The sequence below is a fragment of the Lasiodiplodia theobromae genome, assembly GCF_012971845.1.
Source record: "Lasiodiplodia theobromae strain AM2As chromosome Unknown scaffold_14, whole genome shotgun sequence".
Taxonomy (NCBI): domain Eukaryota; kingdom Fungi; phylum Ascomycota; class Dothideomycetes; order Botryosphaeriales; family Botryosphaeriaceae; genus Lasiodiplodia; species Lasiodiplodia theobromae.
In genome coordinates this window covers 372,480-386,848 of record NW_023336344.1, presented here as the reverse complement: position 1 = coordinate 386,848, position 14,369 = coordinate 372,480, and the positions used below count along the sequence as shown (strand labels likewise).

The following is a 14,369-nucleotide window of genomic DNA, read 5'->3' as shown; positions in this document are numbered from 1 at the left end:
TCGCGCAGCTCACGAAGGTGGAGCAGGCGGGAGTTCCCGATGATGCGGTGGGCACAAGCCCACCACTTTTTGGGGGCGATGCTGAAAAAATGAGTCGCATAAACGCTGTTGTCTGCCGATGAATGTGAGTTTTTATCTATATCTTCGCAATGCACGCAGAATTACCAGCTCAGAACCGTCACTGATTCAGCCTGATTTAGACGGCCAAGAACTCCGAACCCAAAGTCAGTGCTCTAAGCGGAGATGGCGGAGGCTGCAGGTCTTGTTCTTGCAGTCCCTGGCGTCATCTCTCTGCTTTGTCATTATGGGCAGAAACTTTACCAGAAGATACAGGACCATAAAAGATTCGAAGATGTCGTCCAACAATTACGACTGTTCGAGATCCCCGAGAAACGGATGCAGCTGGAGATCGATATTCAGCTGGCGCAAAAGGTTCTCAAGAGCCCCAACATCACCCCGGACCACAAATCACGGCTCAACGGTAATTTCAATCGGATCGTAGAGCTTATCCAGCGCATGGATGACCTCGTCGAAGCAGTGGGGACGAACACTTCCATCTTCTCCAAGATGAAGAACAAAGCTGCAAGGAATGATCTGAAGGATATAGGAAGCACAGGCAAGCTTTCGAATGCTGTCATGGAATTCCACACGGTTGTAACAAGCCTCCGGATGATTGAGACCGACGAGTCTCCGGACTTTCTCCAACACCAAGATTTTACGGTGATCGATTCCCGAGATCGGCAATACGGGCCGAACCGCGACGTGTTCCTGTGCAAGGGCCGACTTACCCACCCTACACAGACGGTCAGCACGGAAGTTTCTTGGTTTCTACATGAACAAAAGGAATACACTCCTTCGACCAAGGATGCTGTCAAACAGGACGTTCGAGAACTTGCTCAGAAACTGTCCCAGGCTCAGCCCGGCAATGGAATCCTGCCTCTCCTGGGATTCCGCGGATGGCCAAATGAAAATGGTCAAGAGGGGGCATTCGAGCTTATTTTCCACGGAAATCTGACCAGAGACTTTCCGGCGACCCTATCGAGCTCGTATCGGACACAGCCCCGCTTACCATCACTGAACTACCGCATGGGCATATGCTACCAGCTTGCTTCTGCTGTCCTTCAAACTCACACGTTAGGACTAGTGCACAAGAATATTCGACCTGACAACATCATTCTGATAAATACTGGCGATGGCGGGGATCCAACACTCTTCCTGATCGGATGGCAGTACGCACGACGCTCCGAGAACCCAGTGACCTTCCTCCACGGGGATACCTCCATCGAGAAGAAGATCTACCGGCACTCAGCCCGTCAAGCGCCACTGGCCGAGAGAGCATACACAATGGCCGACGACATCTATAGTTTGGGTGTTTGCATGTTGGAAGTCCTGACTTGGAAGCCTCTTATTGTTCCCGGACGCCATTCACGCCTATCCGAGCAGTTTTGGGAGACCTTTCATGGCCTGGACATCTCCGACGATAGTCAAAGTATCGGAGAGGAAGACGGAAGCGAAGCAGCCCTATCACCGGGGCATATCCAGAGGACTTTGGTACGCATGAGCGAGGAATACGTACCGGCAATGTCAGGGATGAAGATGGCGCTGCTTATCAAATCGATGTTGACACATCTGGATGACGAGGACAGGAACGATTTCAAGGTGACGGTGGAAAAGAATAACCGGGAAGTTGCGCTGGAGTTCGTTGATGGGATTCTCAAAGTAATTCGAGACATCCAGACAATTATTTAGCCAGTTACTACTTTTCTGTTGTTGCCTTTCAGCCCCTGAAGATAGCACCAACCACAGGATAGCCTTTTGGAGGCTTCACGAGACCACGGCCATAGCCACTATTTGTTGTTGAACTCATCAATTTTGGATATAAGTGACTGGTAGCACAATCTCATAAACTTGGCTCATACTCCTATCTCTCATTTTAATATATTACAGAATGCTTGTTGCCATGATGCTTCTTCAATCAGCTCTGTTCGCCAGCTCCCCGGGATGCCTTTATCCAACATCCATCCACACAAGACAGCACCAACGTGAGGAGCTGCCTCTCGCTCCCCGGAACCTTCTGCTGCTCAGTATTGCCCGGTCCGCATAATGCCTCATCGTCATCGCAAGGGGCAATATGCGGAAAGACTTGAAGCAGCCGTATGATAGCATATGACGCTTCCAATAGCGCAAAATCCTCTAGCAAGAAATGTTAGCGCTTTCCTCCTTCTGAAGAAAAAACTCGATAAAGTGAACAAGGAAACAAGGAGCTACTCACGACCTAAACACACCCTCGGCCCCCCGTTGAACGGCACGTAGCCCCATCCCACCCTCCGCTCCAGTCCATCTTCCCAGCGCTCCGGCCGAAAGAGATGAGCATCTTCACCGTACAGGTCTGTGCGGCGGTGCATCAAGTAAGGACAATAGCCCACGGCCATGCCGCGCCGGATAAGGATGGGTGAAAGACCATCTTCGCCGCCGCCTCGGGGAAGGGTCGTCGTGCAGAGCGCTGTACGTGAATTCACAGGCACGGAAGGGTATAAGCGGAGAACTGTGGAAGATATGAGCTTTGTTTGCCAGGGATTTGGACGGGATGGGATGTCAAACACTTACCTTCTTTGATCACGTAGCTGAGATAGGTCATCCGCTTGATGTCGTTTTGCTGTGGTATAGCTGAGCCGACCTCATGCTCGATCTCTGCGCGTAGCTTGGCGAGGACATCAGGATGACGGGCCAAAAGACGGCTGTGTAAGCGGTCCCTCGTCAGCATCTTTCACTGAAGCCACGAAAGTTGAACAAGGACATCCACTCACAAAGTCCAAGACAGGCAACAAGCAGTCGTGTCCCTTCCCGCCAGCAGCACATTTAAGAGCTGCGACCTCAGCGTAAAGACATCGCGCGTCTGCTCCAAAAGTGCGTCCAGGAACACATACTTCTTGTCCGACTTCGTCGCGGCAGAGTCAGATCCTTCCTTTTTCTCCTCCTCGGCATCCCGCAAGCGATCCCTCACCATCGAATCAACAAACGCATGCACCGTCCGACACGCATTCCAAAACCTGGGGCCACCAATCAACCAATACACATCGCCCAGCCTCCCCCTCTGCGCCAAGTAGTCCTGCGCAACCGTAAACGCCTCCGCAAACCTCGTCTCTTCACTCGCCGCCCTCTCCTCAGCACCCCCGCGCAGCGACCCAATCGACTCACCAAACAACAAAAACGTCGTCGTGTCGAGCGTGAAGCGGAAGAACAGCGGCTGCAGATCGACGGGCTGCTTGCCGTCGCCCGGGATCAGAGCAATCAGATCCTCGACGGCGCTCTGTATCTGTGCGAATTTCTCGGCGCGGTTGGCCGTGAACTGCGGACGCAGCAGCTCGCGCGAGTGCTTCCACGCGCGGCCGTCCTGCGTGAAGATGCCGTCGCCGAGCAGCGGGAAGAAGGTGGCGCGCCGCACGCCGAGGCTGAATTCTATAGGGTAGCGAAAGTTGGGGCGGGAGGAGTCAGCAATAGATAGAGCGTATTGGATCAATTTGGATGCGGGTGCTTGCTTGGCGCTCGGCACACACGGCACCGGCTGTGGCGGAAGTGGGTAGGATTTTCAGGAGGAGGAGGAGGAGGAGGATTCAGGTACCTTTGAATTGGGTGGATAGGACGGCTTCGATGTTGGCGGGGTCGATGGTGTCGATGCCTGAGACGCCGAGGAGCCGCTGCTCGAAAGTGTGGCCGGTACGGCTGACGAGCGCGTCGAAGTATTGCAGTATGCGGCCCTGTTTGGCGGCTTGGAACGCGCTCACGATTAGATCGAGGCCGAGTGGCCAGTCTGAGAGCAGTGTTCGGGGGCTGGCGCAGCCTTTGCTGGCACCGAACGCGACTTCTTTCTGTTCAATTGGTTAGATTCGGGAGGTCTGAAAGGTAGGTGAAGTCCCCTACAGCTTCTTCGCGTGATGCGCGCCAACGGCGGACGCACAGCCAGGTAACGAGTGCTAAGAAAAAAGAGTAATGGAGAAGCCACATGTTGCTGCTACTCAAGTGTGATCACAAGAAAATGCAGGATGTGATGCGGGGGGCCGATAGTTGTTGTGCGTCAGCTTTCGAAGATCTGTGTGTGTCTGCGCAAAAAGACGCAGCCTCGAGTGTTTCCTCGATTTTCTATGCGACGTTGAGAGGTCTGTGGTTACACAGCAGGTTGGGGGCGCTGGCGCCTACTTAAAGGGTCGAATCACATCCTGCATCCCATATCACCCGAGCGACTACGAACCCTGCAAATCTTTGTCAGCGGGCCAACTTCCTATTCTGTCAAACCAGTTATCTCGTGGCTGCTTACGCCGCACAGCAGGAAATGCCTTTCTATCCGATGAGGCTGAAACATTTATGGGGTCAAAAGACTGGTCTTTGAGAGAAAATCCACGTAGTTAGACAGCGCATTACACTCTCGTACAAAGTGAAGCTCCAATCTGACAGCACACTTGCCAAGCACGCTCTTCCTTTACAGTTTCTCTGCCTCGGGATGGACACCCTGTTCCGTCGAGGCAGACTGCCCTCAGACGAGCAGATCCCACTTACCCCCGTCAATGCCGCTGAGAGTGGCAGAGGTATGTTTTGGGATACTCGCTGCTGTCAGAGCTCCCGCTGACTCGGATAGAGCCTCACCAGGTCGCCAAGGGGCATGGAGGTCCACTGAGCGGTACCCCGCTGTTCGCTAGCTACACCCGCCAATCTGCAGAGGACTTCAACAAGATTTCCCAGCTTGATCAGAACGCCAATGCGCCCATCTTCATCCCCAGCCTCGTAAATCTTCGGCGGAGATGCTTCGAACACGTCAGCTCTTCTCTGCTAGAGTTGGAGAGAGACATACCACGCATGGAACACAACAAAGAGAAGATCAACAAGGCGATCGAGCTCCTCAAGGATATGGGTAGGTAGCATCGCTCCGGCGCGCAGGATCCGGCGATTTGCTTGCTTACCAGGCTTGCTTCTGGGCAGATGCCATGGTGGAGAGCGAAGCAAAGCGTCTTCGTATGGAAGACCCCGAGTATGCCGCGTCGCGCGGGCTGAGCATTGTGCACTTCGAATCCAAGGATCCCATCAACACGTTCCATCAGGGTAATTGGTTAATGCTCAGCAAGAAATGGGGATACAGCGCGAGCAACATTGTCGACCCGATCAACAAGCCCGATGGGACGAAACTCTCAAAGTACCACTTAAAGCATATAAAGGTAGATTTTCCTCAGTGCTGACCTCCGACGCTTCTGTATTCTGACCATGACACAAGGACTTCATGGGCGTCGGCCTCGAAGGCCTCCATATGTGGACACGGCGCACAAAGACTGTTGAAGAGCGGCAGAGGGGGTCCTTGAAGTACCAGGTCAGTGGAGAAACGGAGCTCAACTACCGAATCGCCCGTACCTGGAAGATCGTCCTCTACCTTGCCGTTGCCGCTCTTATTCTTTTCTACGGGGTGGGCATCATTGCGACCAACAGCCAGTTCTCACCAACCTTCGAACAATTCTTCTTCTGGATAGCCATCTTCTGGTCGTTGATCTCCAGCGCTCTGCTTAGCTGGGTTGTGAAAGTCCTAGGCGGCTCACATCGAGACGTGGTTGCAGGTAAGCTCCTGACTTCAAGTATCCATCTAGACTGAAGCTCTCGGCTATGGTCATTCGAGAGCGGACTAAAGACATACTATGGAGCCTACAACTGGCCCGGGTGTAAAATCATTTGAGCTATAAGACATGCTAATCTCGTCTTCCGCAATCAGCAATGTTGACTGGCATTGGCATATGGCTGGTCGTCATCCAAGTACGTATACTAAATTCCCCAAGACGTGGACTCATGTCTAATCATTCGTAGATTGGACAAACCCGCCTCAACCGACAGTTAGAGGATAGAAACAACTCGCCTAACCGGAGCGAGTGACCTTCTAACGAGATCGACCCTAGATAGAGGAAAATTCATACAACTACTCAGCTGATATCTGGTTTCGAGACTCTTTTTGAACATTGGAGCGGCGTGTGTAATTAATTTCAAATGAATATAGTGATTCAAAGTTGCAGGGCCTTCCTGTTCGCTTCCATCATGATTTGTAAGTGGACAGTCGGGCGGTTTGTTGTCAACTGGAAGTCATAAGTGCTTTAAACAAGTTATGTGGCAGCGAGGATATGCCCCCGAAGTTATATTTATATTTAAGTTCATGGCGAAGCTCTATGAGACAAACGGAGTCAGCAGTGGTGATAAACAGAAATAGATTTCGCGCGTGCAAAATTACGTAGAGCCTTTGCATGTATGTGATGTTGCCGAATAACCGCTACTCTACACGTTTCTCATGGTCATAACGAGATCTTTTTCCTTTCTCTTCCGTTGAAATATGCTCATTTTGCTGGATCGTCAATTCTTGAAAACGCACAGTGGTACTGATCTCTGTGCCTACGTTTTCCGGAGAGGCAGAATCGTGCCGGCGTTTGAAATGCGTCTTTCGACAAGTCTGTCTGAGGTCTGCATTGTTCTCCGAACTTCCAAGTATGACCCCATCTGTCTCTTGTAGCAATGTCTGAGACTTTGGAGTTTTCTCGACCAAATCCAGCACTCTGTCACATTCAGACTTCCGCTGGTAATGGCAGGGCTGGAAGACATCCCTCCCGTAAGGATTATTCAGATACAGCTGCGGTGCCAATGTTGGCGCGTGACGTGGTCCTCCGAACACTTCCGAGATGCTAAGGATCATTTGTCCGGTTGTGGTCAACAAATCTCTGTTGGAAGGTACTGGTGACCAAGTTTCGCAGATGATGTTATCGGCGGATGGTTGTATCAGATCTCCCGCACCGTGACAGAAAAGTACTGCGATGTCAGGGTTGTCGTCCAGCATAAACGTCCATAGTCCACTGGTGCTCCTGTTGACTTCACAAGTCTTCCGACGGAACAGGTATGTAGAACGAGCAATGTCCAGGAGCTCCCATCCCATCAACGTATTCTTTTGAGTCATTGGGAAACTCGAGGTCGATGCAATCCGCTCTATGACCTTCTCTTTCCTGCTGCTCAAAGCTGCCATGATGGTCTTGAGGCGTTGCATCATGGTCACTCCGTCACCCGCGCAAGATGCTTTACGCAGCTCTATATCGGGCGTCTGAACCAGAAATTTATAGATCGCATCATTCGAATCTTTGGTTGGTTCCGAAAAGGGCAACTTTTCAAGTAAAGTCTCTTGATCAGACTGCTTGGTGGCCCAAACATGGGCAATCATCAATATCACGTTCAGTTCCGGAAGGAGCCAACCTCGTCTTGTGGCAGTGTCAAAGAGTAGGCAAGGGTGAGTCTTGGCTTCAAGTATGGCATCTTCGAGGAAAGTGTGCTCTGCCATGATTGTCCCATACAGTCCTTTGGTGAAAGCGACTTTGGCTCCAACCTGGATGCCAAAGAATCCACATCCAGACGTTCCTGCTGACGGGACCAACTCTCGAGCAAGGAGCTTCCGGGTTGGCTCCAACGATGCGTCAGATTGTCCGATATCTCTGTATCCTGAGCCATGTGTACCAGCGTGTATACAGGCGTTCTCGCAGAATCCGACAAAAGCTCTGCATGTACGTAGAGTCTCGAGATCGACATTCTCTAGGATTGAGTCGCAGTGCTTCGATATCTCCTCCATGCCAATACGTCGTTCACAGAATATGAAATGCCATTGGACGGCATTCCCTACTTTGCTTATGGGCACAAGCAAAGTACTTCGTCCTTTTAGTACGATGCCGTCCAGGTACTCCATGGGATACCAAATTCGTCCCAATAATATCATGACTTCAAATGAGATCTCTAGACCACGGCCATGGTCCCGACATGGTACTGGAAAGCCTTGACCCACTACGCTGTTTCGAAGTAACGGAGGCCAGCAGCGTTCGTTGCTTTCCCTGAACGGGACGAGCTCTGACGGCTCCAGCTCAACGTGTATCTTGTTGGAGTAGAGTTTACGAATTCGGTACATAGGTCTTGAGTAGGCCATCGATCCGATGAGAGGTTTTCGGAGAACGGAAACCAGCCACGCGAGGGCTTAAGCTGTTTGTAAAAGGGCAGACGTTGCCCCCTTTGCCAAAAGTTGCATGAGATGTGACTCTTCAAGTCCTCCACCGGTAGTTGCGAGAGTGCAATCAAGCTGAAGGATAACTTCTACTTCTTCTTCATTTGCTCCGTTGAGCGAGAGAGTTCTGAAGAGTCTTTGGCTTGTCGATCCAACTTCCAACGCCCTGTTTATTGTATTCAACATTAAACAGCCAACTGTTGGAAAGACTTTTTGGATATACTGGCTGCACGTGGCCACGTAGGCGTTGTCTTCCATGGCTGTTGCTGTGAGGACAGATCCAAGATCTTGCGGTGCCTCTACAAACTCCTCTTTATTGAATAATGGTAGATTCCAATACGTGTCAAACACGATGAAGTAAGAAGTTTGATTATCAAGGTATCTTTCAAGCTCCTCGGTAATATCATCGCAGGCATGTGTACCTGTTGCTGCTGAAGCGAACCTCTGGATCTCGTCTCTGAGAGTCTGATAGTGAGTACCAGACGTTAAAAAATCCTTCACCTGGCTTAAGCTGAAGGGTTGAAGATTCGATTCGCGTTCGTCTTCGGGTGGCTGAAAATCGTCCTCGTCCTCCTCGGATTCAGACGAATTTCCAAACAAGGCGGACCTGATGTACTGAGTATCGTTCTGAGCCAATTCATCTCTGACGTATTCTTGGGCTGTGCTCGTCGCTTTGAACTCTTGGCTGATTGAATTGGCTATGCGCCTCGAATGAATTCCAACAAGTTTAGCTGACGTTCTTTCCAGGAACACTACTGCTTGAAATTTGAGTACCCTAGAATATTCTCGCAGAAGCAGGTGTAACTTGCTTGTGAATAGCTTCGATGTCTCCGCGCTACTCGAATCTCCACGGAAGACATTTGCGAAAACAGGCTCAAGAACCGGATCGTGTGATAGGAGGGAAGCGAACTCGTCTACCGCGGCTGTAATGTCCTCAAAATACTCTGTTGATGAGGAGGCGAAAGAGTTCTGGGAAAAAATGGAGTCCGCGTCTTTGTCCTTGTCTTCGTCTTTGTCTTCGTCTTTCTTGGTGCAGCTTCGGGCCATGCGAAACCGCTCCACATTCCATTCGCCAGCATCCTTGCCCTCTCTCGACGCTTCGAAGGAATTATAATCAATAGCTATTGGCACTGGAAATTCATCCGAGCTATCGTAGTCTTCTTCTAAAACCTTAGGTTGATCCGATGCCGCCAATAGAGACTTGCTCTCCAGGACCGCATTGGCCGGGTGGTCTTGTTGCACGATCGATGACATGTTGCCATCAACTGGAGTCCCACATGCTGGGCAACATTTACCTGGGATTACCCAAACAGTCTCTCCCTTGAAATTGCACGATGGGCATTTACGGCCGGGTGCTGGCATAGCGGCGTATTTGAAATACCCGTGGAATAGAACCTGATTTCCTTGGGACGTGTTTGGCTCAGTTTATCGCCTCTTTTCCAATATTGTTGCATATGGGAAAGTCCCAAACGAGTGGTGTGTGCATTTTTGGATGTGAACTGAGAACAGAAGCGAGGCTGAAGCGTCGGACGAGACATATATCGCTGTAGCTCACGGATGATGCTGACACGTCATCCTGCAGACGTCGCTGCAGTCAGCTTACATATCTGCAGGTAGGAGATGATGATGGAGTTCTAGCCGATACAAATGCTTTTTTTTTTACCTTATCATCTTTTCAGCCAGCCGCCAACGAGTGGCCCCAGCCCCGATTCCCTTTCCAGTATTTGGTGCGCGACAAAATGCCAAAACCCCGACCACCAAACAAATCAGCACCATCGGACACGAGAATGCAGGGCTTACTGTCTGATTCATCGAAAAATGAGTTTTATAGGATTCCAGACATGTATGATCAATTAGTGATGATCGTGATCAATGGTTTAAGAAAAAGCGAGCGGTTAGTATAGATGTATTCATGATAGCGTTAGCGCTCGAACTCGATTCTCAGCTCGTGATTCATGTCCTGCAATTATTAATACATAGTTTCTACTTCGCGCTCCGCTAAATTAGGTATATTTAGAGATTTTCAAGTTGAGAGGGGTCCCTGAGACGTACTGTGACGCGTATAGCTAAGAGAGCGGCTATTATGACACAGCCTTGACAGACAGGCAAAAAGTTGAGAGCCAGCAGGGAAGGGAGGCGCAGGAGCCGGTAGCAACCACCTCAGCGGGAAACTGACCCACTAGAAGGCACGTAATCTGGTGTATATGCGATAATGAGGCGGGAATGCTTATCTACCAAAACGAAAACGAACAGAGAGTTACACTGGTACTCGCTCTAGGTGAAATCAATTTCATATTTCGAAGAGGTTCCTGGCTTAGTCCTGCTTTTTCATGCAGCCTTCTACCGATGCGGCTCGAATCGCGAGTCGCCAAGGTTGAATGCATCATAAGCAAGCCACAGCTAAGCAGTAAGCATATCCGGCGCCAATCAAATGAGTCGCCCTGCACCTGCAGTAATTGCCACCTGTAAGCGTCGCTTGACAAAACAAATGCGGGGTCGAAGTTTGAATTTATTTTACCAGCCTTACCTTCCCAGCCAGCTGGCCCGTCAGGCCCTCACATACCGTTGTCCAGAACCGATCACGGTCTCACAGCCTCGGAAATTTGCTCACCTCTAGATGTACGTGACGAGTATTCGATGACAAAACCACGATGGCCAGAGACCAGAACGCCTTGACATATCGCGTTCGGCGCCTCCCGCCAGAAATCGACAAACCCGGAGTTGTTGAGCTTTTGACGCAAAGTTTAGCAACAGAAGATTGTGTTCCGACAATTCATGTGTACTCGCTTTGCCGAAGTCTGGATTCTCCCGAAACCACTAGTGCCAAAGAAGCGACGGTCACCTTCAGTGCTCTTCCGAGCCAGTTACAAGGGAGAGAAGAGTGGTCTCTCACAGCTGTTTACCATAGTGTCGAGCACCATGTCGTTGTTGACAAGCAGTTCCTGGATTTCACTGTCCTTAGTGAGGTGCCTGACGATGAGCATATCCTTGAGTAAGTTGTTGGCTCAGCTGACCGAAATAATAATCTTTAACATTTTCGCAGTTGCGTCGCAATCAGTGGTCTTGGTAGCCACCCATTTGGATCCTGGCAACAGCGTGGAAACCCAGATTTCATGTGGCTCAGAGATGCACTTCCAAAAGACCTGAACGGCATCAGAACGATCATCTATGGTTACGACACTCATTTGACCGAGAGCAAATCGTTTAAGTCTACTTACGACATTGCACTTGCTCTTGCGAATCGTCTAGTCTCCGTTGGATTCGGATGGCCTTCAGCCAAACCGGTAGTTTTCCTGTGTCACAGCCTGGGAGGAATTATATTTAAGGAAACAGTGGTAATACTCGCATCAACTTCAGCCCAGGAGCCTTCCTTCCTTGGAAAGCTCAGAGCAGCGCTGTTCTTTGGCGTTCCGAATGCGGGCATGGAGATAACTCAACTGAGAACAATGGTCAAAGGGGACCCGACTGAGCAGTTGATCGAAGATCTCGCTCCGAGATCTCCTCGCCTTTCTAGCTTGGATTCATTGTTCAGCGGACATCAGGCAACCAGGGACTTCCGCGTGGTGTCTTTCTACGAGACGGAAACCACCAAGACTGTTCATGTAAGTTTTGATGACTGTGATCATGCTCAACATCTAATCCTTGATACAGTTTTTGGGCAGTCGTTGGGTCCGGAATGGTCCAGAGGTTGTGATGGTGGAGAAAGAGTCGGCTATCCAGAAATGTTCTCGTCACCCAGACGAAGTGCACTTTATCGACAAGGATCATTCTGCGATGGTAAAATTCTCTCGTGGTGACGTTGGCTACACCCGCGTTGTAGAATCTCTACGGAAATTCCTGAGACACGAAGACGTCTTCACGTTCGGTTTGCGCAGACAAACGACCGATATAAGCTTCGCGAGTGAGGAGTCTGACGGTCAAAATCAAGATGGAGAGATACACACATCAGCCATTCAACAAAAAGTTAGAGCAAAATGGTTCAAGAGAAGATCAGAAGGTATGTGCTCCTGGATTATCCATCAGCATGTTAGCTAATACCGGAATCCAGAGATATTGGAATCGTTACGGTCGGAACTCTTCAACCGCCGGTTGGACGATATAGCTGCTCAGTACTCTTCCACTTTTGAGTGGATCTTCAGCGAAAAATCCCTTCAATTTGTTCCCTGGCTACTCAAAGGGAACGGAGCGTATTGGCTTGAAGGCAAGCCTGGAGCCGGCAAATCAACCCTCATGAAATACATCTACCAAGATGACCGGACAGAAGAAATGCTACAGCAGTGGGCTCATTCAGGGCAGCTTGTTAAAGCCAGTTTTTTCTTCTACCACCGAGGTGCAACAGTCCAGAAGTCATTTAGCGGGCTGTTGCAAAGTATTCTATACCAAATTCTTTGGAGTGTCCCAGAGCTTTGTTCACGGATCCCTACATCCGTGCTTCCGAAGAGAAGCAGCTCGAATCGCTACAACTGGGAACTAGCTAACTTGCGACGAACATTCTCATGGATTCTGAACCAACAAAAGTCTGAGCTTTATATCTGCTTGTTCATTGATGCTCTTGATGAATTCGACGGTCATCTTGAGCTCATCTCTGAGTTCATGGCGGGTTTGATCAACACTGAGCAAGCCGTCCACTGCAAGATTTGCTTCTCTAGCCGACCCCGGGAGATAATCCAAAATCAGTTTCGACAGTTTGTCAACTTCAGGATCCACGACTACACCAAAACTGATATTCGGACGTACACCGAGGGGCGGCTTGTAGAATCTCCAAATCTCGAGGAAGCTTTAAGAGTCTCCAGAAAGGAGAGAGAGAAAGTCGACCGTATTGCTGACAAAATCATCAACCAAGCCGACGGTGTTTTCCTTTGGGTGAGACTTGCATTGGATGATATTATCAAGGCCCTGTCGCAATGTCAAGGTGTGTCCGCGCATGATCTGGAAATGCTATTGCAAAACCTCCCCCCGGAACTGGAGGCGTTCTATACGTCTATCACCGAACGAATTCCGCAAGATTTTAGATGGGAGTCATATCTTGCCTTAGATGTGACTCTCCGCACCGACGAACTCATTGGATTGAGGGAACTCTTTGAGATCATTACATGCTGGCCGTGCAAGACTTTGCAGGAATGCTTTGAACAAAGACGAATGGCAGATTCGGATTCGGGTCCTCCAAGCAACTTTAGAGAACTGTCAAGCTTTCTCAAGAAACTCAAAGACAGCTGTGGTGGGTTGCTCGAAATCGATGAACGTCAAGGGCGCATGCGACTAATGCATGAGACGGTGCGAACCTTCCTAATCAAGCCAGCCTTCAGACAGCTCATTCTTGGCAAGATTGCAATCTTTCGGCCACAAAATGGCTATACGGAACTTGCAAAATACTACCTTACTGAAGTTCAGCATTTTGATCGCTTCTACAATCCAAAGTCAGGCCTCTACCAAGAGTTTGGCGAAAAAGCCGCCAAATACTGCTTCCTAGCCGAATCAACTACTGGAGCTTGCCAATTTGATGTGGTTGAAAGTTTAAATCCAAGAAAGCCCCAGGAATTCATCAAAAATCCCTCCCCGTGGTTTCTGCCTCCAGGAACTTCTGGGGTTCATTTTGCCGTGGTCTCCAATCTTCTCCTCTATATGCGCCGAAAGCTTGAAGCTACTGAAGGCATCTCAGGAGTTGATTCGAATGCGGAGCATCCTCTCTTTCCACATCTTTGTATGGCGGCAATGTATTTCTGCAAGGACGCCAAACTCCGTGACTCAGACAAAAGGTTTGAGTACGGCTCACTGGCCAAGCTGCTGATCGACAAAGGTGTTGATACAAAGACCCCTTGCCAGGGCGTCACTCCATTCGAATGGCTATTGACGCGCCAAACAAAGTTTCGCAACCATCCACATATATTTCGATACTATCCACGCCCGGGTCACCCCGGCGAACCCGCTCTTCACGTCATAAAAGCTCTCATCGACGCTGGGGAAGATCCAAACGTCGGGCTGTGCGAAACCAAAATCCGAAAGGGTGAACAATCTTGGAAACCACTTCATTTCTCCAGTGGCTCTGTGGCACACCTACTGTTGGAAAGGGATGCAGACGTGAATTCCAAAGGGCCGCGGGGAATGACACCTCTCGATGTTGCCATTCGGACATATGGTAAACATAGATATCTTCATCGGTTTGAAAAGCCTGAAGCAACTCTTGATCTGCTGATTCGAAACGAGGGTCTCATATCATCCAGCGGAATGAAATACTTACCAGCGTGTATGTCTCGGCTGGAACACTATGGACATAGTGTTGAGAACATGCATACACTGCCGCAGCGTTCAGAAGAGA

General features: G+C 49.9%; 3 protein-coding genes across 3 annotated transcripts; 2 read left to right on the top strand and 1 right to left on the bottom strand.

Moving 5' to 3' along the window:
* Positions 1–243: 243 nt before the first annotated feature.
* LTHEOB_5176 (Het-s domain protein) lies at positions 244–1,749 on the top strand (the record flags this gene model as incomplete). Its single annotated transcript, XM_035514292.1, has 1 exon — positions 244–1,749. The coding sequence occupies one exon, from the start codon at positions 244–246 to the stop codon at positions 1,747–1,749; it is 1,506 nt and encodes a 501-aa protein (XP_035374044.1).
* Positions 1,750–2,264: 515 nt separating this feature from the next.
* On the bottom strand, positions 2,265–4,005 carry LTHEOB_5175 (N-alkane-inducible cytochrome P450; the record flags this gene model as incomplete). The annotated part of the gene is made up of 5 exons (XM_035514291.1): positions 2,265–2,545; positions 2,608–2,738; positions 2,808–3,459; positions 3,623–3,869; positions 3,922–4,005. 5 exons carry the CDS (start codon positions 4,003–4,005, stop codon positions 2,265–2,267), a joined length of 1,395 nt encoding a protein of 464 aa, XP_035374043.1.
* A 493-nt stretch (positions 4,006–4,498) lies between these two features.
* LTHEOB_5174 (Nuclear import and export protein) lies at positions 4,499–5,907 on the top strand (the record flags this gene model as incomplete). The annotated part of the gene is made up of 6 exons (XM_035514290.1): positions 4,499–4,583; positions 4,634–4,906; positions 4,975–5,207; positions 5,264–5,597; positions 5,750–5,790; positions 5,842–5,907. 6 exons carry the CDS (start codon positions 4,499–4,501, stop codon positions 5,905–5,907), a joined length of 1,032 nt encoding a protein of 343 aa, XP_035374042.1.
* Positions 5,908–14,369: the final 8,462 nt, after the last annotated feature.